This window comes from Epinephelus lanceolatus, chromosome 17 (assembly GCF_041903045.1).
Source record: "Epinephelus lanceolatus isolate andai-2023 chromosome 17, ASM4190304v1, whole genome shotgun sequence".
Taxonomy (NCBI): Eukaryota; Metazoa; Chordata; class Actinopteri; order Perciformes; family Serranidae; genus Epinephelus; species Epinephelus lanceolatus.
The window spans coordinates 33808041-33833538 of NC_135750.1; the positions used below are offsets into that span (position 1 = coordinate 33808041).

The 25498-nt window shown below is 40.6% G+C and overlaps 2 protein-coding genes across 6 annotated transcripts in view; one reads left to right on the forward strand and one right to left on the reverse strand.

Moving 5' to 3' along the window:
• Positions 1-50: 50 nt before the first annotated feature.
• Positions 51-15164, forward strand: sanbr (SANT and BTB domain regulator of CSR). 4 transcript variants are annotated; one of them, XM_033612364.2, is made up of 21 exons: positions 51-189; positions 1426-1577; positions 1742-1913; positions 2286-2382; positions 2638-2876; positions 3100-3158; positions 3635-3795; positions 5572-5658; positions 6012-6122; positions 6269-6392; positions 6504-6656; positions 8021-8163; positions 8288-8387; positions 8509-8541; positions 8751-8850; positions 11681-11766; positions 12593-12621; positions 13376-13449; positions 13610-13698; positions 13934-14016; positions 14329-15164. In XM_033612364.2, exons 2-21 carry the CDS (start codon positions 1428-1430, stop codon positions 14366-14368), a joined length of 2130 nt encoding a protein of 709 aa, XP_033468255.1. In that variant the 5' UTR covers positions 51-189; positions 1426-1427; the 3' UTR covers positions 14369-15164. The 4 variants fall into 4 exon arrangements, with proteins under 4 accessions (XP_033468255.1, XP_033468256.1, XP_033468253.1 ...); XM_033612365.2 differs by having other exon boundaries at positions 14332-15164; XM_033612362.2 differs by having other exon boundaries at positions 13941-14016.
• Positions 15165-18953: 3789 nt separating this feature from the next.
• xpo1b (exportin 1 (CRM1 homolog, yeast) b) overlaps positions 18954-25498 on the reverse strand; it is a 30114-nt gene continuing 23569 nt past the window's right edge. For both annotated transcript variants that reach the window (XM_033613293.2, XM_033613294.2), the window contains exons 19-25: positions 25366-25472; positions 24582-24776; positions 23056-23224; positions 22539-22673; positions 22260-22419; positions 22075-22171; positions 18954-20405 (exon numbers count right to left, since the gene is read on the reverse strand). In XM_033613293.2, coding sequence (XP_033469184.1) covers positions 20259-20405; positions 22075-22171; positions 22260-22419; positions 22539-22673; positions 23056-23224; positions 24582-24776; positions 25366-25472 — 1010 coding nt within the window. In that variant the 3' untranslated portion in view covers positions 18954-20258. The remainder of the gene's footprint in view (positions 20406-22074; positions 22172-22259; positions 22420-22538; positions 22674-23055; positions 23225-24581; positions 24777-25365; positions 25473-25498) is intronic.

Below are 25498 nucleotides of genomic sequence, written 5' to 3' on the forward strand. Positions count from 1 at the left end.
GAGTTTAAGGAGGAGTACCTGAAGGCAGCAGATCCATCCCACAAAGTTAGCTAGCATTAGCAATAGCTGCAGTTAGCCGGTAGGAGAGGACCGCAGCATCAGCATCACCCATACATAATGACATAAAACAGGTACCAGCTTTGTTCACTGTACGAGACGACGGGGAGGAATATCTCTGACACCAGATAAGTATGTCAACAATATCTTATCCTTCTTGTTTGAATTATGTGTAGAGACCAGCTGATTAAATTTGACCTGAAAGCATCTGACGCCGATGCAGGAGGAGGACAGAGGGACTCGGCCTGCGCTCGCATCACTAACGTTACTCCACCAAGTTTCTCTGTTGTATTCCATGATATATATTTGTATGTTATGGGCCTGTAAACGTATGTAAAATGGACAATGTCTCGATCTCATCTTTGACTGCTCCTAGTATCTCAGAGTGAAGCTCTGCAGAGGATGTTATGACCTGTGATGTATTTAGTGGTAGAAAAATCATAGTAACTTGATTTCTAGTGACTGACGCATCACGTTACGCAACCATCAGGTCACTCAACAAAATCCTTTAAAAATACACACATTAAAATTGAGACTGCTTATTATATCAATGTGAAATGACATGAATTTTACCAATTGAACGTTAATGTTATATAAAACTGGCTAAACTGAGTCAAAGAGTGATCACCCTGTAATAGCTACATTCTCACTTTTGACTAAAGCTGGACTGTATTCATTATTCAGTAGGCTACTGAAGTAATACCTCAGATATGGTAATGTTGTAATACTTTGTGTATGGCAGCTATTTCACTTGAGATAACAAAATCATTTGTAGTGATTCTTTTCTTGATTTAACAGTTTATTGCGGGGGTTATGGTTGGAAAAAAGAGTTGCCCTTTCGTTTGCCTGATCCACAGTCCAAACCCTAAAAATATTCAGTTCACTATCATGCGAATAAGGCTTAAAGGTCCAGTGTGTGGGATTTAGTGGCATCTAGTGGTGAGATTGCAGACTGCAACCACTTGAAACTTCTCCAGTGTCCCAAGTGTATAGGAGAACTACAGTGGCCGATGCAAAAATGTGAATGGCCCTATCCAGAGCCAGTGTTGGTTTGTCTGTTCTGGGCTATTGTAGAAACAACATGGTGGACCCTGTGAAAGAGGACCGGCTTTGTATGTCGATATAAATGGCTCATTGTAAAGTTACAAAAACACATCAATTCTTATTTTTAGGTGATTTTACACTAATGAAAACAGAGTTATGAATGTTACATTCCATTTATTCCAATAATCCCCCTAAATCCTACACACTGGACCTTTAAGCTGTTATAAAAACAGTTTTCTACTAGTTTTCTGTTGATCTACTAATAATTTTAGGCATTCACTGTTGACTTACTACCTTTAGTTTCTCGTCTCTGTGCCTCTGTAGAAATGAGCCGGTTCTGCTCGGACAACAACAATTTTCCCTATGACAACAACGTCCTGGTTTTGGACATGGTGCTGGGCTCTCTGTGGGGGGTGCCCCAGCCCATAAACTGGGACAATGTAGCCAAGCTAGTTCCAGGATTCACTCCCAAGGAGGTAACTGGAATGCTGGGTAACTATGAGTGCTTCCATCCATCCATCCATCCATCCATCCACCCCTCCACCTGTCCTGTCCCATTCATCAATCATTCCATGGATTAGTGACATAAAGCCTGGCTTGTTGATAAACAGTAATGCTGTGGCACTTATGTAATCTTCAGTGTGCCCGTCGATTTGAGGAGCTGAAGAGCACTGGGGGTTTTCCCCATGTGGACAACCAATGTAATGCCCTGACAGAAGGAAGCACCTCCCCTTCAGACGGCCTGACCGCGCTGCTGGACACTGGGGAGGTGGTGGAGACAGGAAGCAGCCAGAGCAGCAGCAAAGTTACATGTCAGTGATGTCATTCTGAGTAGTGCAGATCAAGTTTTAAATTCTGTTGCTGCTGTTACACTTTTTCACCCACAGGAATCATTTTAGTTTTATCCAGTCTAAAATGCATTTAGTTTTCTTCAATAAGAAATTTATCAAATGAAGCAGAGTTAATTTGAACATTTTGATGACGCCTTTTGCTTTACAAGATATAATCAGTTCAGGCACAGCTTATTTTGTTAATAGAAATATTCTCAGGCTAGTAGAAAACATGGACTAGCAGAGCAAGCTTGTATTTGGAAGCAGTACAATAAAAAATGTGTAGCTGTGGTATTGATGGCTACTGCTTGATAAATGGGTTTAAAGTATATTTACTTCTGCTGGTGTCAGCAGGCTCCAAATCGACGCCCTCAGGAAGAGTCGGTGTTGTGGAGAAGAAAGAGAGAAGAGTCTCAGCCGAGGAGGATGACAAACCTCAGAAGCCAAGAGAGTAAGTGCTGAGAACTCATTCTCAGTCTACAAAGTGCTGTTTCTCATAGCGGCTAAGCCAAGTTACCAAAAATGCACATTTATTCCTAACACATACTCCACTTTATATCAAAATCTTTTTAATATGAATAACTCACTTCATTTGGACTTTACAGGCAGCTATAAACTGTTCTGTATTTTCATATCTAGCAGTGAATTTTACTGCTGGGTGTATTTTTGTGGGGAGTAATGGATTTGAACTCTTTTTTTCCTACAGTCCCAACATGGTGATCCATGTGTGTGATGAGACCAAGAACTTGAAGCAGGACTTCACGTGTCCCAGAGATCTTCTAGTCAAAGAGATGCGTTACTTTGCTGAGTACCTGTCTGTGGACCCCCAGAGGTGGGAGGAGGTGGACATCTCCGTTCACTGTGACGTGCAGATCTTCGATTGGCTCATGAACTACGTCAGAAGGAATTCTGCAGGAGAGGGAAACAAGGACAAACCCCGTCTTGGTAAATCTCTGAAAAAATGTAAAAACCAATAATCAATATCACATTCTTAAACACGGGGAATGCCCAGGCTTTCACTTACCTGTTTGTATAATTCCGTGGATGGTGCTCGATTTCTCAGTCACTAAACGTGGTGTGTGTTTGGTGGGTCACTGGCTGTGTGTTCTGTGTTGTTTGTCGGTTGTGGGGTTTGCTTGGTTGGTCATGTGGTGTTTGTCGGTTACAGAGCCCAGCAATGTGATCTCAATCCTGATCTCCTCCGAGTTCTTGAAGATGGATACGTTAGTAAGTGTTGTGACATGTGACGCTAGTTGTGGTGATGTGCTTCGGGCCTTTTGTTTTTCAAATGTGAAAAAATAATTGACATGTGGCCTGGTCACAACATATCCATAAGAATGTCTGATAGCAAAGACACTGAATCCTCAGAGTTGCCCAAACAGTCCCAGCAACTTGCAAATGTGTCAGAGTGGATAATGAGTAAACTGTCCTAGTCCAGGAAAAACCAGAGGCCCATACATAGAGCTTTGTAAAGTTGATGTTGCATGGTTGTTAAAAGTGTAGATGTTCTTTTGCCCTCACGGATTATTTAAACAGCTTGCAGTAAATTTCCTCACCACTGCTGTACTTACTAAGGCTCTGTAAGAAGACCTAAAATTATACCAATAATTAAGTAGTGTTTGATTTATGTAGTGTCATTGAAATTACGTTTACTATTGCTGTGAAAGGACTTACAAGAGCTGTATATGTTTGTCCATGTTCAGGTGGAGGAGTGCATCCAATACTGCCACAAACACATGAGTGCCATCGTGGCGACACCCTGCAACATGAACTGCATCAACAGCAACTTGGCAACACGCATTGCTGAACTCTTCAACCACAATGAGGCTGACGACATCAGGGACAAAAAAGACAAGTTCAAAAGGTAAAAAGATTTACACTTTTGTGAAGTACAGTACAGGCCAAAAGTTTGGACACACCTTCTCATTCAATGCGTTTTCTTTATTTTCATGACTATTTACATTGTAGATTCTCACTGAAGGCATCAAAACTATGAATGAACACGTGGAGTTATGTACTTAACAAAAAAAGGTGAAATAACTGAAAACATGTTTTATATTCTAGTTTCTTCAAAATAGCCACCCTTTGCTCTGATTACTGCTTTGCACACTCTTGGCATTCTCTCCATGAGCTTCAAGAGGTAGTCACCTGAAATGGTTTCCACTTCACAGGTGTGCCTTATCAGGGTTAATTAGTGGAATTTCTTGCTTTATCAATGGGGTTGGGACCATCAGTTGTGTTGTGCAGAAGTCAGGTTAATACACAGCCGACAGCCCTATTGGACAACTGTTAAAATTCATATTATGGCAAGAACCAATCAGCTAACTAAAGAAAAACGAGTGGCCATCATTACTTTAAGAAATGAAGGTCAGTCAGTCCGGAAAATTGCAAAAACTTTAAATGTGTCCCCAAGTGGAGTCGCAAAAACCATCAAGCGCTACAACGAAACTGGCACACATGAGGACCGACCCAGGAAAGGAAGACCAAGAGTCACCTCTGCTTCTGAGGATAAGTTCATCCGAGTCACCAGCCTCAGAAATCGCAAGTTAACAGCAGCTCAGATCAGAGACCAGATGAATGCCACACAGAGTTCTAGCAGCAGACCCATCTCTAGAACAACTGTTAAGAGGAGACTGCGCGAATCAGGCCTTCATGGTCAAATAGCTGCTAGGAAACCACTGCTAAGGAGAGGCAACAAGCAGAAGAGGTTTGTTTGGGCCAAGAAACACAAGGAATGGACATTAGACCAGTGGAAATTTGTGCTTTGGTCTGATGAGTCCAAATTTGAGATCTTTGGTTCCAACCGCCGTGTCTTTGTGAGACGCAGAAAAGGTGAACGGATGGATTCCACATGCCTGGTTCCCACTGTGAAGCATGGAGGAGGAGGTGTGATGGTGTGGGGGTGTTTTGCTGGTGACACTATTGGGGATTTATTCAAAATTGAAGGCACACTGAACCAGCATGGCTACCACAGCATCCTGCAGCGACATGCCATCCCATCCGGTTTGCGTTTAGTTGGACGATCATTTATTTTTCAACAGGACAATGACCCCAAACACACCTCCAGGCTGTGTAAGGGCTATTTGACCAAGAAGGAGAGTGATGGAGTGCTGCGGCAGATGACCTGGCCTCCACAGTCACCGGACATGAACCCAATCGAGATGGTTTGGGGTGAGCTGGACCGCAGAGTGAAGGCAAAGGGGCCAACAAGTGCTAAACACCTCTGGGAACTCCTTCAAGACTGTTGGAAAACCATTTCAGGTGACTACCTCTTGAAGCTCATGGAGAGAATGCCAAGAGTGTGCAAAGCAGTAATCAGAGCAAAGGGTGGCTATTTTGAAGAAACTAGAATATAAAGCATGTTTTCAGTTATTTCACCTTTTTTTGTTAAGTACATAACTCCACATGTGTTCATTCATAGTTTTGATGCCTTCAGTGAGAATCTACAATGTAAACAGTCATGAAAATAAAGAAAACGCATTGAATGAGAAGGTGTGTCCAAACTTTTGGCCTGTACTGTATCTCTGATGAATGTGATGTGATAAATCTTGCGTAAACTGTTATAAAGATAGAGTGAAGTCTACGATAAAAGACAGATGGTTCTATTTGTGACTTTTTAAATTTCATTCCCCCCTCAAAGCAAATTGTTTCAGAAGAAAATAGAGCGTCTCTTTGATGCCAACTACCAGAACAGAGATTCACCTGGAAACGCCTCGACTCTCTACAGGTGAGCAGTTAGCCTCTGAGTTCCTCCAGGCATTTACTTACCTCACTGCTTTGCAACAGCCTTCAAGTCCTGTGAAATGGAAGTTCATCAAGACATCAAACATTTGAAACCGTTTAACAGAAAGACAAAAGACAGGGATTTTGATGGGAAAATACTCTGTAACTGATTTTTTGACATTTATTTGACATATAACAAGAGCTAAATGATCAGACATAGCATTAAAACTGGGAAAATGTAATTTAATTTCATGAGGACTTTAACTTGCACATTTCAGTTTTTTCTCTTGCCTTAATTTTCATTCTCTTATTATTAGAATCAGTCTCACTATTAGTCATAAATTTGTTTATTTCCAGGTGTGGTCTGTGCCTTAAGCTGCTGACCAAAGACACGGAGAGGAAAATTTCTTGTGTTCCTGGGAAAATCAACATTGATGGTCATGGAGAGATCATCTATACACACACTAAGTATGACATAAATGTCCCGTGCATTGGCAAAATTTGTGAACTCTTATTTCCTGGATTTGTTTAGCTGCCAGCAACAATATGTGGACAAATACCTCGTTAAAAAAATCTCGATCACCGTCTGTGTGTGTTCATGTGTGTGTTTGCAGACAAAAGAGCTGGGATGTACATGAATACATCACCAGTCTGTATGAGGAGCTCAAGTCCTGGGTCCTGGTCTACTGGAGAATCTGGGGTACAATCAACTACCTCACTTGCTCCCGGTGCCAACAGGTTTGTATTTGTGTAAGCATGTAAGGTTATACACGTTCATACTATAAACCTGACCTCTATGACTAAATATATTCAACCCCACCTAAAGAGTTTCTACGTATGTGTTTATAGGTGTTTGTGTGTGCAGAGCTGACCCATTGCAAGTACCACCCAGACAGTGTGCTGTACCCTGGCATGGGTACTGAGAAAGGCTGGCATGGTGCAGGAATCTACCCCTGCTGCAACCAGAGGGTTCTCCGCTTTGACCCCACTGGTATGCCCAAGGTATGGACACTCACACTCACACTATACATGTGCTAATGTTCTACTAAAACCTTTGCAACTGCTCTAAACCAAAAAACAAATCTGGCTGGTTCAACGTTAACTTAACAATATTAATGCCCTCCTTACACAAGGAGGCTTTGAAAAGACTTTTAAAAGTCTGACGCTCTCTCACATCTTAAGACAATGTGAGATTTTAGTCACACACAATAAGATTTTGCAAAGAATGGAGATCTTGTAGGGTCACTATTTGCAAGACTACAACTAGATTCCTTTTGAGATTATTTACTGTCCTGCTCCTGGTGTAAAATATTACACCAAATTCCCTTAAAGAAATATGACATATTAACAGTTTCTTACTTGTGCACAAAAACACATCACTCTAGAAAGACAAGATAAAAAGTGTCATATGTCAAAAGTATTCTTGTCAATTCTGCATCAGTATAATCTGTAAAGATAAATGGTATTTGCGTACAAACTTTACATTTTGGATTTTGTTGCCTCAACTTGCTACCAGCCTCTGTTGGTTAGTGGGTGAAGACTGTGGGAACGAGAGCCGAACTGTTTCACAAAATTAAGGATTTCTCACTAAAATAAATGCTGGCACGCCAAATTAAACACTGACTGTTGTTCATTCCACAACTCAGCCAGTTTCTCCTCCTTGCACAGTCCAGTAGAACAGAGGCTTGTTCATAGTCTTGCACCTCTCCAAAGTCCCGTCCGTGTTTACTATCTACCTAGTTTGCTGCTTCTTGTTTGCCGCTAGAGAGAGCACATCTACTGGTTGTTAACAATGTTCATGTCATTGAGCCAAGACTAAAATCTTTAAATGTTTAAATCATAAGAAAGTCAAGAAGAGAAAAAGATTGACTTAAGGCAGCTCCAGCTTTATGACCACATAAGATTAAACAATCAAGATCACAGGAGCGCACACCACCTGTGCTAAAATTCATGATTTTATTAAGACATTGAAAATTTGTCCGCATCTATGAAATCGCTTGAAAAGCAGTGAGATTAACTAATGGCTGCCCTTTTCTAATTTAATCATTATTTGTACTTTTTAAAATCCTCTACCTGTTAATCTGTTCAGAGTATCACTCCACTGCATGCTGGGACTGACCCCTGTTCTGCTCCGTAGCTACAGAGAATGTTAAATGCAGCTCACAGATAACACAGATGTTAACAAGAGTTAAACTGCTGCGCAAAGAGACTGATATACGATGGATGGCCTAACCTGTGCTGTTTTATAGTGATTTCTCTGTGATGCAGCATTGGTGTATTTACTACAGAATGTAACTAATGGTTAGTTTTGGAAGCTTGATGAAGCTTCTCAAAGGTTTAAAGGAGAAATGTGTGTGTGTGTTTAGGGCTGTAAGATGCGAGACCACATAGTGAACGTACCTGATGAAGAGAACTGCGACGAGGCGACTGCAGCCCAGACCAGAGTCCTTAATGACCTGCTGCTGCACAGAGACGCAGTGTGTTTGTTTCACACGCCGCCTGCAGAGGGGTGAGCATGACTGCTTGTGGCAGCGTGTCTGTTTGTCAACAGGAGTAACAGTTTTTTTTACAGTGGCACTTGTTTTGACAGGTTCCAATAAAACTGGATTATTTTGTGTTTGTACGTGTGTTAGTACTGAGGAGAGTCCGTCCAGTGCAGAGAAGGTTCAGCAGGACTGTGACGTTCTCCTGGAGCCGACACTGCTCGGACCTCTGAGAGCAGACGGCAGCACTGTAAGTCTTTCTCTCTCTCTCTCTCTCTCTCTCTCAGTGTTTCTCTTCCGTCTGATGCTTGTCTTCTAGCAGCATGTTCATTTTCTGGTTCTGACCTCAACTACTTTCTTTTTTCATCCAGTTTTCCCTCTTGAAAAACTGGAGTCTGCAACTGGTAGGACCTATACCTAATTTCTTTGATTAAATCTGCTTATATTGTAGTAATGATCATTTTGTTAGCCAGCTGTTTTCAGATTTACAGACACATCCAGGTGCTTTTACTGAGATCTTTTGTTAGATTAGTCAAGTGTGAAGATTGACTGAAGTCAGTGTCATCAAGCAGCTGAGAGGTAATGTCTACAATGTGTCACCTTTACTGTACAGAGGCAGCAGTCGCTCCTGTCAGAGGATGAGGAGTACACCACAGGGTCAGAGGTCACCGAAGATGAGGTGGGGGATGAAGAGGAGCTGTCTAAGAAGCAAGGTGAAGAGGCTTTGTAGCATTTTGGGAGATAGATAACTGCTGATTCATGTTGGTAGTTCCTCATTTTTTATGCCTGGTGCTGTGTGGCATTCACAAGTGACACTAGTGTGTTTGTGGTACTTCCCCTTAGATTTGGTACCTGCAGCTTTTATTTTAGCCTTACGTATAGGACTGCAACACACAGTCTGCATTAATAAGTGATTAGTCTACTGATGTTTTTATAAAGCAATGCACTGCTCTGGACGGGAGTCAGCAGCAAAACACATTTTAGTCACTTCAGAAATGTCCCAGCTAAAAATGTCAATACCAATGCCTTAAATACATAATGCACATACATGAGATTAGTCTGACTGACATGACGTACACTGTGTGTATAAGCCTGCCATCAGCTGCCTATTTGAGACAGAGTTCTCCTCCCCTTCCAATATCTGCATGTCATCATTTTGCAAGGGCACCATCACTGCATCCTGGGTTTAGTGCCGCACCAAGACAATTGTGATTGCTATCATGAAATACAAACAACCCAGAGCATTTGTTTCCTTCGTGCAGAATTATGATGGATTTATACAGATTCTTTTCTTGCACTGGCACAGAGCTAAAACAAAGTGTGGAGTAAGGTCTGGTGGCTTTGTGAGACTAACATCAGATTGATATAAATCTGTTCTTGGAGAGATAAGAATTAACCATACTTCTTAGAATGTTTAACTGTGGCTTGAAGATTTCTTATTAATCTTGTTAGCAAGTAGCAAGTATTTGAAGCTTTAATCTGCAAATGTTTGCTAATTTTACTTAATAAAAACAACTAAAATGATTTTTTGTCAAAATCATGTCTAACACTAAATATATTTAACTTTCTGTTAATTGATCATTAACTAAAAAAGTAAGTAAAATGTATTTGTATAGCGCTTATCACAGACATAAATCACAAAGTGCAGTACAAGAGCATTATGCAGTGCACAAGAAGAAACCATAAAAGATGAAGTGACATTGAAAAGTATTGTATATCATGTCTCTATCTTCTGGTTGGCCATCACGATAAGAGTATGCATGCATAATATGATAATTCAACTACAGAAGAAACTAAATTACTAAATAAGTAGGGAAAAAAGTGGATATATTGATATCAGTATCAGTTAGCAGTCAAATGAGTTGTTACATATCAAAATCCAGTATCCTGCATCCCTAAAAGTTACCAACTAAAAACATAACACATAATGAAAAAGAACACAGAACATAACAGGAATATAAAGTACATAGAAGAAAAACAAACCTGGTGCATGTCTTTAGCTGCCTTTTAAAAGTCAGGGGACCATAAGGATGCAGGCAGAGCCATAATCTAAGCGCTACAGCCTCAAAAGCTTAATTACCACCGCTCTTTATGCAGGTGCGTGGGACAGACAGCAAGTTTAGCATATTTGACCTAAGAGAGCGAGCTGATGAGTAGGGGTGAAGTAGTTCAGCCACATAAGTGGGAGCCTGACCGTGTGATGCTCTGTACATAAAATAAGAATTTTAAACTGGATCTTATACTCAATAGGGAGCCAGTGAAGAGATTTTAGTATAGGGCTAATATGAGTCCTCATGAGTAGCTTTGCGGCAGCATTCTGGATTGCCTACGGACGATCAGGAGCAGACATGTTAAATGAGGAGGAAAGTGTGTTACAGTTGTCAGTGCGAGATGAGATAAAGGCATGTATGAGCATCTCTAGTTCATTAGCTGAAACTACAGATCTCAGTTTACTAGTATTTCTTAAGTGGAAAAAACAAGAACTGGTTGGCTGCTAAACAACTGACAACTAGTTGTTTCAGTGCTCATAACAAACAGCACAACTTTGACTCTCAGCTGTCTTCATCGGTAGTTTGACAGTTAATAAGAGAAAATGTAGGAAACAGGTTAAACTATGAGGATAGGTCTGTAACTCTTGGAATTTTCTACTCAAGCTTTTAAAACAGATTTAGTGCACTGCTTATCTGAAAGAAATAATAATAAGTCATGGATATATTCATGTCATTAAAATGCTGTTGCGAGGTTTAATTACAGGCTCTAACTGCTCTTGCCCTCACTATTATAACAATCTTGTAATGACAGTTTAATTGCAGTTTATGTGATTAATTGCGTATTATCACAAAAATGTTTCAAGCAGTGGACAGCGATAAAAAGTCCTAACAGTTATTACTGCACATTGATGCTGTTGGGTTTAATGGATTCCAATTCTTATAGATATTTATGTCAAGTTCCTAAACATAACAGTGGCATACAGATACACTGATGAGGTTTTTTTTTCATAATCAGACAGTGAATATACGTTTCTTGCTTATTTTCTGTTATGGTAAATGATTATTTGTCACCTGAAAAGTTGGAGTGGCATGAGAAGTGACATCACAACATTTTACATCAGTCAGAGTGATTTAAATCACCTAACACACGAGGCCTTCATGTCGTTATCTACTGTGACTAATCACCTCTGACCTAATAATAAATGTCATGTTTATTTTCATATGAATTTAACTTCCTTTAAACCCTCGTGCTGCTGGTAACAGCTTCCTTCAACGCTGAGTCACTGTTGTAGTTTAAAGGATAAAAGTCAAATGAGGACGCATAATGAAACATTTCTCTATTTATAGCACATCACCACTGTTCTTCCCTCACTCTACATTTTCATCACGTTTATTTTTAAGTTTCATTTTTCCTCTTTCAGTCCTTTTTCAAGCATGGGAAATAAATCAGTTGCTCTCTTCAGCCAGCAGATGGCGTCAGACACCACCAGCATATTTATCATGATTTTTTTTTTTTTTGTTGTTGTTGTTTGTTTTGTTTTTCTGTTTCCAGCTGCTAAGAAGGCCAAGAAGGCCCACAGACCCCTGAAAAAACAAATGTCTTCTCCAAACTTCCAGCGCAAAGACAAAGCAGAGAAAGTGAGTCACTGAATTCATTAATATTCAATAAGAATTCCTAAAATGCTGCAGAATGCAACTTCAACATCTGAAAGACTTGTTCTGTGGTACAATACAGTGTAAAGCTGCAGCATAGTAACTGTTGTACTGTAGCAGGGTGTATTATTTCACAGTATGGTGACTATTTTATTTGTGATGCATCTAAACTTAGTTATACACACTAGAAGTCGTTTATATATTATTTATCCCAGAAATCAGCTTCCATGAATTTGTATCACATTCTCACAGAAACACTATCGTCTGTTCGTTTTTGTGCTGTACACTTACTTTTTTCATACAGTTACATTAACTATGAAGATATTGTGTTAACAGTGCATTTGTTATTAACTGTATTCCTACTCAAATAACACAGTACAGTACATACTTACACCTGAAGGTATGCTATGCAGGAACTGTCCACTACTTTTTGTAAACAATATCGCCAGTGAAAGTGAAAACCATCCACTTGGCGTTATCTGTCGCTACATTCCTCTTGGATGAATGCTGCTTACAGTCTGGACCTGGTCACCACCCTTTTAAGTCCCCTCTCCACCTGTGTGCTGTGCCCAGGGACGTCCCAGCACAGCAAAATAACACGAAAATAAGAAAACACATAAAGAGGGCAGAGTCTCTGCAGATAAATATACTGCCACATGCCTCTAGTGGGTCATAAGTGATGGTTGAGAGGGATTGCTTCCTTATGAGTCATTGTTATTTGGAAAATCCTGCATAGGGAACCTTTAAGTAGCAACTGTAACTCTAAAACCTGCTTTCTTATGTTCTCTCCATCTTGTTTTGTTTTCCTCAGTCACAGTCCAGGGACAACACACCTTTCATGTGAGTTTATCTCATTTAGAATATCACCATACTTATGCTTACATATTTCTGTGTCTGCAGTAAGGCTACAACTAACAACTATTTTCATTATCTACTAGTCAACAGATTATCTTCAGCATTAATCATTTACTTGTTTTGCCTATAAATTGTCAAAAAAATTCTAAAAACAAAAAAAAATGCTCATCACAATTTCCTAGAACCTGATGTGACATCTACAGTTTGCTTCTTTAGACCAACCAACAGTTCCAAACCCAAAAACTTCATTTACTATCATAAATGTCAAAGAAATTCTCACATTTTGTGAAGCTGAAACCGTCAAATGTTTGTAATTCTTGCCTGAAAAATGACTGAAACAATTAATCAATTATCAGAATAGTCTGTGATTAATTTTCTTTCAATAGACTTAACTAATCGATTGACTAATCGTTGCAGCTCTAATCTGCAGTAACGAATGAGGATGAAAGTGTGTTTGTGCTTTGATTTGAGCTTTTTTTGTTCTAAATATCATGAATTTAAATATAGCCTGACACACAAATGTCTCTGATGCAGTAAAAAAAAAAAAGTAGGATAGCCACACACTCATAATGCTGATGCATTTAGTTCAGCTAATAAAGATGAATGTTGGGAAAACGGCTATTTTCAGGATCCTGACGAAGGTAGTGTGTCTAGTACCTCAGTAGAACAGGTGTGTGTGTTTCCTCTCAGTTTGACTGAGCTTTGGTTAATGCTGATGCCCGTGGTGTGTGTTTTGTAGAGTGAGTGTCCAGAAAAGTAAGTGGGACAGTTCTCGCTCCATGCGATACAACCAGGATGCTCAGAGGGAAGAAGGTAACAGAGGACTCAATTTATTAATATGTATATATTTTTAGGCATATCATCAAGTATGTTCCACCCATTCAAATCATACTGAGTCTTATAAATGCTCTTTACTCTTTTATTTTCATATTTTCACTAAGTTACATCAAGTTCTGTTTTGTTTATGAACCAGACCAGCGTCGCATGGTGGAAATCATCGGCTACCTGACTAAGATGAGGTTTGGAGACCAGGAACAGAGCAAATATAAGGACACTAAGGAGGCAAGTAACTGTTTATATTCATGCACAAACAATGTATATAGTAACAGGATGCAGGAGATGTGACTTTTACCAGGATTTATTGTCTCATATCACATCATGTGCTCACAATTGGTGTTGAGTTATCAGGCCTGCTGTCCTAGTTTTTGCAGCTGCTTGATATCAGATTGTTTTTGTTCTGGACAATTTGTGCGTGCGCGCGCACGTGTGTGTGTGTGTGTGGTTGCTGTTGCTGCAGCCTACAGGAGGAATCTACGCCAGGCTGGAAGCGCAGTTTAAGAGTGCATCTCAAACCAGACAGAGTTCGGAAAAGACACCCAGGTACTCTTCCTACGCACACACACACACACACACACACACATTCTGCCACTTCTATCTTTGTTTGAATCCTCATTGACATAATGCATTCCCTAGCCCCTTACCCTAACCTTAACCTAATTGTAACATGAACCTTAAAGCCAAGTCTAAACTCTCAATCAGGCTTTTGAAGAAATGAGGATCAGCCTAAATGTCCTCACTGCTGGTATAAAATTGTTTTAGTCCTCACTATGTAACAAGTACACACACACACAGACACACACACACAATCTTATCATGTCCCCTTCAGTAATCGACTTTTTTCCTCTTTCACAGTAGATCTAAAATACGCTACGCTCAAATCCGGACAACATAAAGGAGCTGATGGGGAAAAGGCCGCTGAGCTATCAAAGAGACGAGTATGAAAACTGATGAAGAGTCATAAGAACAAAGAGGAAGAGGAGAGGTCCTTCTGCGAAAGCTCAGTACAACAAAAAAAGTTTCTACTGGCAGCTCCTCAAGCACGGCCTACACCTATAACCCAGCTGTGGACTCTCTCCTCACCCTCACCCCTTGTCAGTCCTGTTCCCTCCCTCTGTGCTTAACTCAGGTGACTACGTATGCATCACCATCAACTGCACCCTCTGTCACTCAGCTAGCTACTTATTTGTGCAGCTGCAGCCGGTCCTTGAAAAACACGTTCTCCGGATCCAGCTCAGCGTAGGAAATTCACTTGAACTGATCTCAGTGTGTCTTTAGGGTTTATCTTTGGAGGTAGACAAGTTGGGGATGAAATGCTAGTTTATTCTTTATTAACGGTCATCCGCACTGAGGATCTGAATTATTTAGATCCAGTAAACTCCACATGTATGGGACTGAAGAGTTTCAGAGAGAGGTAAATGAAGCCAAAGGCAAGACGGTACTGCTTCAAAACAGCTCATCTTGTTTCGGTTAAACTGCTGATCACAGTACATCAGTACATGAAATAAATTCTGTATTAGCATTCATTGTCTTCTGTGGTGAAGCCCAGCCATCTGGCTGAGACTGACACTACAGTTACTTTCAAGTGTCTCCCTCCCCAGTCCTGGTAGAGATATATAGGTCTATTCATTCATATCTGTATTGGAATGTGACTAAACTGTACAACACTGGGACCAATAAAACATAAATGAGACTGAACTTCAGCCAGAGCCTTATTTGGATTACCTTCATGGTTTCTGCCGATCCTAGAATAGTCTGAAAGGGTATTACATCCATTAATATGAAAATAAGGCCTTTATTTTCTCTAGATATTTTTATCTTTTCTGATGTTGCATTGTAAAATCTCTAATAATTGATAACATGTTTTTTAACTTATATTTTCTTTGTGGCAGGGCTGGTCAGAGTAGAAGATCAACTGCCTGCTAGCTGGCTGTCACTGTACCCTCGATGCACAGGGAAGTGCAAATTTAACACAAATTGGCCATTTGACCAGGATTTCACAGCATGGCTGAAACTGGTACAAGGCGATCTAGGCTCTGTGTATTTTATGCAAAAAGTTTCTTAACTCGGCATGATAAAATGCAAAACAGTGGAATCCCACATGCAGAGGGAGAAACACAAAATGCCAACAATCATTGGGTATTTCCCAAGTAACTGATGTTGGTTCACTTTTTCCCCTTCAGTTTTGGTTATAGTAAAAGTGGTCTTAAATTTCATTCTGAGAGGTATGAAAAAAGTTTTTAAAAACTTAAAGGTCCAGTGTGCAGGATTCAGGAAGATATACTGGCAGAAGTAGAAAATAATATAAAAAGCATGTTTTCTTTAGTGTATAATCACCTGAAAACAAGAATCATTATGTTTTTGTTGACTTAGAAAGAGCTATTGATATCTACGTAGGGAGCAGGTCCTTGTCTACAGTGATTGCCGTGTTGCACCATGTTTCTACAGTAGCCCAGAGCGGACAAACCAAACACTGGCTCTAGATAGGTTCATTCAGGTTTTTGCATTGGCCACTGTAGTAAGCAGTTCCCCCATGATGAGAGCATTGGAAAAGCGCAGATTTTTTTATATGAAACTGCTTAATTTGGCATATTTACTGGTTTAAATCACTGAGTCTATTGGTTTTGGAGAGGATGAGTCCTTTGTGGGTGATTCAGCTCCTGGTAAAAAAAAACCCAAAAAAAAAACCTCTTGAACACTGAGGGAACTCTAACCAGGAGAAGTTTCAGCTGGTTGCAATCTGCATTTCTCACCATTAGATTCTACTAAATCCCCTTAAATCTTACACACTGGACCTTAAAATCTAACTTGCCTTAACTGTAGGAACCCTGTATTCTGGTGACTGTCCACTGGGTGGCGGTATATCACCTCAGGGGAGTTACTGGGCTCTCACTGATCAACTTTGCCCCAGTTTGACCACAACCTGTCACCCCTGCTCCAATTTATGGCCAGATGACATCAAATAATTTAATGAAGGTAAAACTTAATAAAACTGTTGACGAAGTACAATCAGTGTTTCATTTAAATTCAGTCCTTAATGAACCTTTTTCTCGTGCCTAAAGGGCTTGGTTGGAACAGCGTGAGAGTCCTGGGCAGAGAGCTGGTATGTGCCACTGGGTAGAGGGTCAGCCACCCTCTCTGTTTGAGAGGCAACGACCAGCGGGTGTACTAACCTGGCTCTTCCTGTCCAGCTTACTCACAGGGGTATTAATAACCCTGCCTGCCTACAGCGTGGACACAGAGCTGGGCATGAGGAGGCGTAGAGCTGGGCTTACTTCTTTTTTTTTTTTATCTTTTTGGGTAGGTGGTGGGTGGGCGGGGGCTACCCCAGCTGTTCCCTCTTCTCCTCGACAGCAGATGCCGAGAATGGCTGAAGATCTCTGGATCTGGGTCAGGAAGGGGGGGGGGGGGTCCAGTTACAGCCGGACTGAATTATGGTCCCAGAGAGATGGTCAGATATGAAAGCATCAAAGCAAACATATGAAGTAGTAATTACCAGAACAAGGAGCTGCTGACTCCACAAAAGCATGCAAACATGAAACTGTACCACTAAAAGGAGCAAAAGCCTTCCTCTGCAGGGGGCTGCAGCCAGAACAAGTGGCCTCCGTCCAGTTATTGACATAAAACACTGTAAAACCCACAGCCGACATACGCACCTGCAACAGATTAGCCAGAGTGAGCACTTTATATATTATACATTCAGTGTAGAATTATAAGTCTCATTGAGAGTCCAGCAACTTCCTCTCTGGTTGCATCAGAGCTGACAGGTTGCATCAGACGAGTGTTTCAACTTTCAGGGCGTCATCACAACCTTTAATGTAATACCAGTGTGTTCACAGGGATTAGTGCTGGGGTCAGTTTACACAGCACCAACCTTAGCCAAAGATGTCTGCGCGGAAACACTGATGCCACGGGAATACTGTGTGTATGACAGATGACATCCATCACTATCATCATCATCATCAGCTACCTTTCCTTTTAGGATTTATGGGTGTGTTTACGAGGAGTGGGTTTGAGCCCAGGTCAGAACAGCTCAGATGTGAGCCTGGTTTGAGAGTTGTCACTGGACTGGGACCAGGACTGTTCTGCACATGGTTCAGGGTTCTTACAGCTTAAGGCAAATTAGATTTCAGACTCTTTAATGCCAATCAGAATGAGATTTAAGAGGGAAAAAAAACACATGAACCAAAATAAAATACTTATGGTTGGGGACAATTTTGCCATATATTAATTGTAGCATGAAACACGACTTATTTGTCTCGTTGCAGAGACAAGGGTAGAACAGAACAGAACGGGGAAATACCTGGTGTTTGTTGGCATTTGTGCTTCTCGCTTTGCATGTGGGATTCCACTACATTGACACAACACAGTGGAGTTTTTAAAAACGTTTTGCATGAAATACACCAAGCCTCACGTGCATGCTGTGAAATCTTGGTTAGCCTATTTCCATTGAATTAACACTTCCAAATGTCACCAAGGGCACAGTGGCAGCCAGCTGACAGACAGTGGATCAATGGACAATATGAGTATCATTGGTTCTGCTATCCTGATCTGCATAAGATTAATGCAATGTCATAGAGAAAATGAATTCATAGACTCCTACTTTATATGTTTTAGCATTTTTTAGACATCTTAACATCAATTATTTTTAGAGGCTGTCCAAACTTTTTTGAATGGAGCCAGATTGTGAAATAAACCATTGCCAGCTGCTGCCCGCATCATGAGTCATTTTAAAAAATCACATACAAATGAGACAAATGCAACTGTTTGATCTTTTCAGTGAAAACATATTCAACTTTCCCTCCCTGTAAGACTTAACACTCCTTTCTTTGTTAGTTTACTTGTTTACAATCTGTTTATGAAAACAAAAAATCTTAAGTGATCTTGCTTGATTAAATGAGAATGTGTGGCAGGCCACATGTAGTATATTTTGAAAGCCAAGTCGTGGGCCATTTGAAATGTGTCCACAGGCCACAATTGGCTCCCGTACCAGACTTTGGACATGCCTGCCTGTAGTAATGCTTTCATCAACTCCTAACAAGTAATTTTACTGATGTCTGTTAGAGGATGCTGCGTATCAAACTACACAAATGTACAGTAAGCTACAGCTTCCAACAGGTTCGCTCTGTTGATGTGGGTAAAATTCTAAAATATGAAGTGTTATGTTATTTTTTTCATACCTCAGGTCAATAATGCCATATTTTCAGGCCTCTTGCCAAAATGTAATCAGCTCATCTGGTCCAAACAGGCTGCAGGGTTCTGACTGTAATTTCACAGAATAGTAAAGAATCAGTCTCAATACTTTATGACCAATTACCGGGTAAAAAATCCTTGAAATCCCATCTCCTCCTCTCTCATTCACAGCAAGGTTCAATCATCTGAGTGAAGTAAAAAGAAGCAGAAGATGATTTTTAGTGGAAGAGAACTCTTAACATTTTGAGTCAGTGTTGTGGAATGAAGAAATGGGAACAAAGGCAGGGTTATAAAATTCTCAACTTTAATCAGTTCAAAAAGTTCACAACAAATGTAACACCTTGAGAAGGGAAATTTGCCATTAGAGATTGGGTACTTATTTGGATTTATACATTCTTTTCCTAATTAAACTCGTTGGCAATTCATTTGCTCTCCAGACAAAAAGCCTTTTGTTTATTTGGACAGAACTCAAACAGGTACAACTGAAAAATGCAAAAAAAAAATACAAAATTAAATGTAAACCCAGTTTTATTTTTCATTTTGCTCTAAAGGTAGTGACTTGAAGCACTACTGCATGGTAAACAATCTAAATTAGTACAATTCAAAATCTGGAAAGCCATCTGAGTTAAACAGGAGTTGTTATAAAGATGCAACCAACTAAGAACCCATAAATACCTCCGCCACTTCCTTAAAACATCCCATAATGAAGGCTCACAAATGAGCAACAATCCTCTTAGAGGAAAACAAAACGCTGATGTCGACTAGGCGACAGCACACACGCGCACACACCCACAACAAAAAGAAACAATAGAATAAAAGGAAAAAAAATGTTCCCATGGTATTAAAGATGCTATACAATTGGGATGATATGCACATATTCGGTTTTGCTTTTCCTAAAAAAAAACCTCCACACACTTTTTTTTAGGTGAAGCACAACTCATGAGCAACAGATGCCGATACATGATGCAGCATCTCTCGGCCTTCATTCATTATCCATTAGATTCACATTCTCCCACAATGCCGTGGGGCACCAAACAAGCGGTGCATGCGCCACTAAAAGACCACTTCCTGTCCGTCACACCACAGGTCTAGAAGCCTCTATGCCGACTTGACACATATGCCGTTTTTTCACAAAAACCCTGCTCAGACTGTATATATAATATATTTATATATAAACAAATATATGGGGAAGAACTGGGAAAAAGAGAACATGGGAGATGGAGGGAACAGAACAAAAACAAGATGGTTAAGTTGTCTAATTGTTACAACGTCATCATGCAGGTCTTGGGATGGGCCAGAGACCAACAAAACATAAACTTAGATTAACAGTTCTGGAAAGATATTACACAAAAAGTCTCCATAGAAAACGCAGATTATGTAAAAAGGGCCACAGGGTGACGCGGTAATCATTTACATATTGTTGGCATTGTTTTGGTCAACAAATATCCAATGGGACGACCCGCTCTGCAGAGGGTGAGCGGCCTCCCACCACACTCAAGTGCCTCTCTGGGGTTTTGTTGTGTTTGCCGTGGTTAGGGTTTATTTGTTGGTTTGTTTGTTTGGAGTACTGTACAGTTTGGTGGAGCTGCTGCTCAGTCACACATCTCCTCAGGGATCTCGTGAGGGTTGAGGATGCCCGGGACTGACATCTGGATCTTGTGTTTCTCCTCCTGAGCCTGACGAAGTGATGCCTCCCTCTCCTCCAGGAACAGGTCTGTGGTGTCCTCCCCTGCAAACTCCTGGAACAGAAGCAGAAAACAAGGAAACACTACGATTAGAAAGCCAGACTACACCACCTTCCATGCATTTTCTTTATACACTGATCCTAGTGCACAGTCCCAACTTGGGAAGCACCTGATTAGTTTCATTATCAGTTTATTTAACACCTAACTGATGAGTCTCTCTGAGTCTAAAAATGTTGGAACTGTAAATTTCCCTCAGCCAGAGATGATATCAAACTGCTGAAAACACAAATATATTTAATTTACCATTTGAACCAAAGAAAGAAACAGCTGTAAATGTTTTGCTTTTTTGCTCAATAAATCACTTACAGAATTAACTGGATAACAACAGTGTTGACAATATCATGATTTGCTGATCTCATAAATTGATTAACTGATTTGTTTCGCCTGAAAACATCTCAAAAGTTCAGTTTTATCTCTAATTTCAAGATCATAATCTGGAAAATAACCATCGAAAATCCACTGAGCCCGGCAGCTAAATACTGGACTGATCAGTAGAAAACACTGAACACATCACAGTCACTATCATACACAGTTATACTCCAACAATAAGCTGGCACAGCAGCCACAGACCTTCCATATACTTAGCAGAACAACCTGACCATGCAGGAAAATGTTATTTCTGGAAACAACAGCTAAGCAGCTAACTATGTGGTCCCTGATAACCTCTGTGAGAAGAGACAAAGCCTGCGCAGCACACACAACAAACAGCAAAGCCGGAGCTATGCAGGGCCTTGTTCGGCTCAATTCAGCTCATCAGAACAACAAATACACATGGACAGATTATTCAAATGTATTAAATTCAATTAACACTAGAAGCATTAGTTTTTGTATATGGTTTGATTCAGCTGTGGGAGGAGGCACTCGGTTGCCTGATATCTCACAGAATTATCAACTCATTACACTCCATTTCCATCTCTGGTCTGACACTGCGTCCACTATGACTGACTTCTGTGGGGGGAGGGGGATTTGATTTTCCCTCACCAATCACTCGAGACCAACATATCCTCCTGAATCTAAAGTCAAACTACAATGTTGGGTGATACTGAGATGACGTTGATGTAGAACAGCCTAGATGGCAGTGTCTATCATCTTTAAAGTGTTCGCCACTGATGTTATTACTCCTCATTGGTTGTGGTGCATCACTTCACAACAGCTTGATAACTGTGATGATTGGCCTACACTGTTGTGAGTATTTCCTTCTACTTGTATGAACCCAGGATACATACATGCTCTTTTGTGGGGCTTTATTTTCTTCAACATTTATTGTTTCTTATCTTTGACATATTAGTAAATAAAAGCTTAATTTCCACCTTTTTCAGGAGATCTGCATTATATCAAACTACGACATAGAGTAGGCGACACAGCCTACAGCGTAGGTATGGCATCAGTTTAACGCAGAAGTATAAACTCTGCTTTTGCCCCCCACCCCCCCAGCACTTATTGAATTGATTGATTCTTAACCAAGATACTGCTGTTTTTATGCAACAATATCAGACAAAGGAGTCAACTCTGGACTGCCTTTATGAGCGGAAAAAAAAAGAAAGAAAAGAAAAATCAAGATCCCCTTGCTCTATTTTAATTTATCATGACACCTACAGTAGCTGAAGCTATCAAAAGCAATTTCTGAATGAGTAAAGCATTGTACATGACTTGTCAGACTCACCTTTATCTGGACAAGGAAGTCCCTAAGGTGCTCCTTGAAGGCAGGAATATCCTGGTTTAAGCTGAACAGCCCGGTCACAAACACCTTCACCTGAGCACTAACAAACACACAGCCACAGCGATGTTAATAATGTGTATTTTACTACAACAGACAAAGTGTGTGACTCAGTGTGCGCTGGTACTAACTCTTGTAGGTGAGGGAAGGCAGTCTTGAGCAGGTTGGCCACATATTCCTGGATGAAGCCCTGGTTGTTGGTGGGGCTGGCAGGGTTTAGCACTGTAGTGATCTTCCCCTCCTCCACCAGGTTGAACATATAGGCCAGGATGGATGCATGCATCGTCAGGCCTGCAGGACACACACCAACACATACTCTTATACTAAATAAACTTCATTTATTCATCTTTAAAAGATGTTTACATCTGGGTATTCTGGTGTCCCGGCAGCTCAGGAGTGTGTGAACTCACCAGCAGTATGTGATGTGTCAGTGACTACAGAGAAGATGTGTTGTAGGATATCACAGAAATACGTCTGGTAGAAACTCTGAGCGGCTGCTTCCTCCTGCGCCACATTCTGCAGCAGCGTGTACAGAATCTGTAGACCTGCATGAGCAGACACAAAGTTCAACTTAAGCTTCATACACATTGTTCAGTTCAAACTTCCCCATACTTCTTCCTCACACAAGGAACATTATACCTGGATATTAGTGCGGGGCCAGAAGCATGACCTGGCTAGTAACTAACAATGAGTGCTTTTGAACATCGCTGAGGTAACACACACCTGCAGTGTCACATTTCTGCCTTTTAAACAAAATTGTTTGTGTTGTTTGAAGATAATCCCAACCTGTGACATACTGTCCTTGTGACAGGAGAAAAAACAGCACCCGGATAGTTTACACCATTTAGTAATTAAGCTCTAGGTATTGTTGCTCCATATGAACATTAGTAGGTGTAGTTAAATGAACGGGGATATCAGCAGCCTCACCAGTATCAGCCACGTTCCTCATGGTGTGTTTGAAGGCCCAGATGATGGAGTCCAGCACCAGTTTGAACTGGGCGGGGGGGATGGCGAGGAATGCAGGGAAGCAGTGAGAGTTTACAGCTTGGAGTAAGTAGAAGAAGTGGGTCCTGTGCTCTGGAAACTCCTCAAAGTTCTAGCAGAAAAAACACACACAAAAACAAGTTGTTTAAATACAATACACTACATCATTCAAGAGTTTGTCCAATCTGGTCTGGTTCCCCCAGTGTTTATCAGCCTGTATAGGCACTAGGCCAGAGCCTAAAGGTACCCTTTACTTTTCAAAATCCTATTCATGTCACTTTCATTCTTTCAAGTTGACTTTATTACTGAAGTCTCTCTGAAAGTTAATCTTACTGTGTAGCCCAGACTTCTCAAACCAAACTAACGTCCTTGTACACAGAGGTAAGATTTAACTCATGTACATAAACTCATTTGTGGAATATCAACAGTCTTGGTTAGATTCAGCTTTCCATGTTATGAATAATGTGTGTCATGTTTTACTTCAAACATGAAAAATAGAGCATTGAAAACTTGCTCTGCAGGCTGTCTGCAGGCTCTGACTGGTTTACTTTGATGTTTCAGAGATGACACCAACAAGCAGTTGAGAAACTTGAATGACTGACGTTTTTATCACCAGCAACCTTTTTTTTCTGCAATAGTTTTTATTACCATTTCATAAAGGTTCCTTACAAATATCACAGGTCTTCTAATCAGGTTTTCTTAAACTAGACAGCCATGACTGTAAATTACTGCAGGCAAACCCTCCAACCAAGACAGACTGGACTGTAAATGCTAATGAAATCAGTTGTATGGAGAAACTGCCCTTTACTTTGACACTACAATATACAAAACTATATGTAAAATACTAGAAAATTGATATATTAACATAATAATACATACAGTATCCGCTGTGAGGGATGTCGCATGCTGTAAAGCCCGCTGAGGCAAATTGTGATTTGTGATATTAGGCTTTATAAATAAAATTGAATTGAGTATGCCTGTAAGATGTAACCAGCTGCAGGTCATTGACAGACCCTGTTCCTGTATGAATAAGACAGATGTTTTCACCTTGGTTTTCTACTGACAATGCCCCATCACGTCAGAATGCACAAACATAATCAGTCCAGCATAGCGCTCTGATTAACAGACTGCTGTGAATGCCACATGATGTCGATTGCTTATCTATGCACAAATGAAACCTGCTAATTCAAATGTTTGTTTTCTTGATGATGAATGTGTTCAGTCACCTACTGGACTGGAAGTGTTTCACATTTTCACTGAAGCAGGGACAGATCTGCCTTATGTCCAGTACATTAGTCGAGTGCTAATCAATGTAAATTATTACAAATCAGAAACAAAGATACAAAGCTCACAGTAAACCAAAGTGTGTGTGTATCCGTTTTTAATCAGGTTACTGAAATGATGATCAGCTCATTTAGAATCTTAACCATCAGAATACAAGCTGCGTCCAGCTGATCACTGTGCCTTACCTTGTTGATCATGTTTAGGGTGCACTCAAAGACGGCATCAAAGATCTGGGGTATCTCACTGGTGATGTGCCCCCCTAACTTGTTGACAATGGTTGCCATGGTGCTAAGGACCTCAGGCTCACGGGCAGCGGGAACATTGCGTTGATAGTCGATGAGGACGGCGTCCAGCAGCGGCGGAACAAAGTTTTCCCCAACCTGAAAAACAACAGGAGGCATTAGGAGGGATCAACAAGCCAAGAGAAGAGAAAAACAGGAGCATCCACCTTTCCTGCACCTTAGACAGGTGCAGGAAAGGCATTTAAGTAAGACTTTTCAAAAACTCAGTTCTCACAGGTACATTACAAAGGTGCAGCTGTAATTTTTGCACATGTTTATAAACTCTGACACACTATGAATATTAATTGTTATGCAGATAAAAACACAGCTGAGGGCACAAATGTCCAAGTCTGCCACAAGGAAACGAAATCTTAGTGTTTGATCTAAAAATACCAACAGGATTAGTTCTACTTCTTCGCTACTGTCAACCGTTTCATTGATTGCCACAGAGTGTAGTGTCTCCTGAGGACATGAGAGTAAAAATATATCACTGCTTTCTGCTAAAGTCCGCATTAACTTTTTCTTAAATTTAAGAATGTTGTTATAAACCACTCATGGCATTTCTGTTTAATGAATTTAAAGAGGAATGTTCATCACCCCAAACAGGGTTACTGTTCCTCAACACAGCTTCAAAAATATTAGGTTTTCCTCCCCCGGCAGTGATGTGCCTTTCAGAGCAGTTTCTCACCATCTGTGGGTCGTTTGATCGGCTGACCCAGCCTGAGATCAGTTTCAGTGTCTCTCGTTTCACTGTTCTCATACTCCGGATCAAGGGCTGTTTCGTCACCATCTCACCTGCGACACAAGAAGAAACACATATT

Excerpts from the sequence above, each read along its gene's own strand:
- sanbr (XM_033612362.2), top strand. The coding sequence starts at position 1,428 with ATGAGCCGGTTCTGCTCGGACAACAACAATTTTCCCTATGACAACAAC. Across the intron at positions 8,388-8,508 it reads TGAGAGCAGACGGCAGCACT|TTTTCCCTCTTGAAAAACTG; the intron begins GTAAGTCTTTCT and ends TTTTTCATCCAG. Across the intron at positions 13,699-13,940 it reads AATATAAGGACACTAAGGAG|GAGGAATCTACGCCAGGCTG; the intron begins GCAAGTAACTGT and ends TGCAGCCTACAG.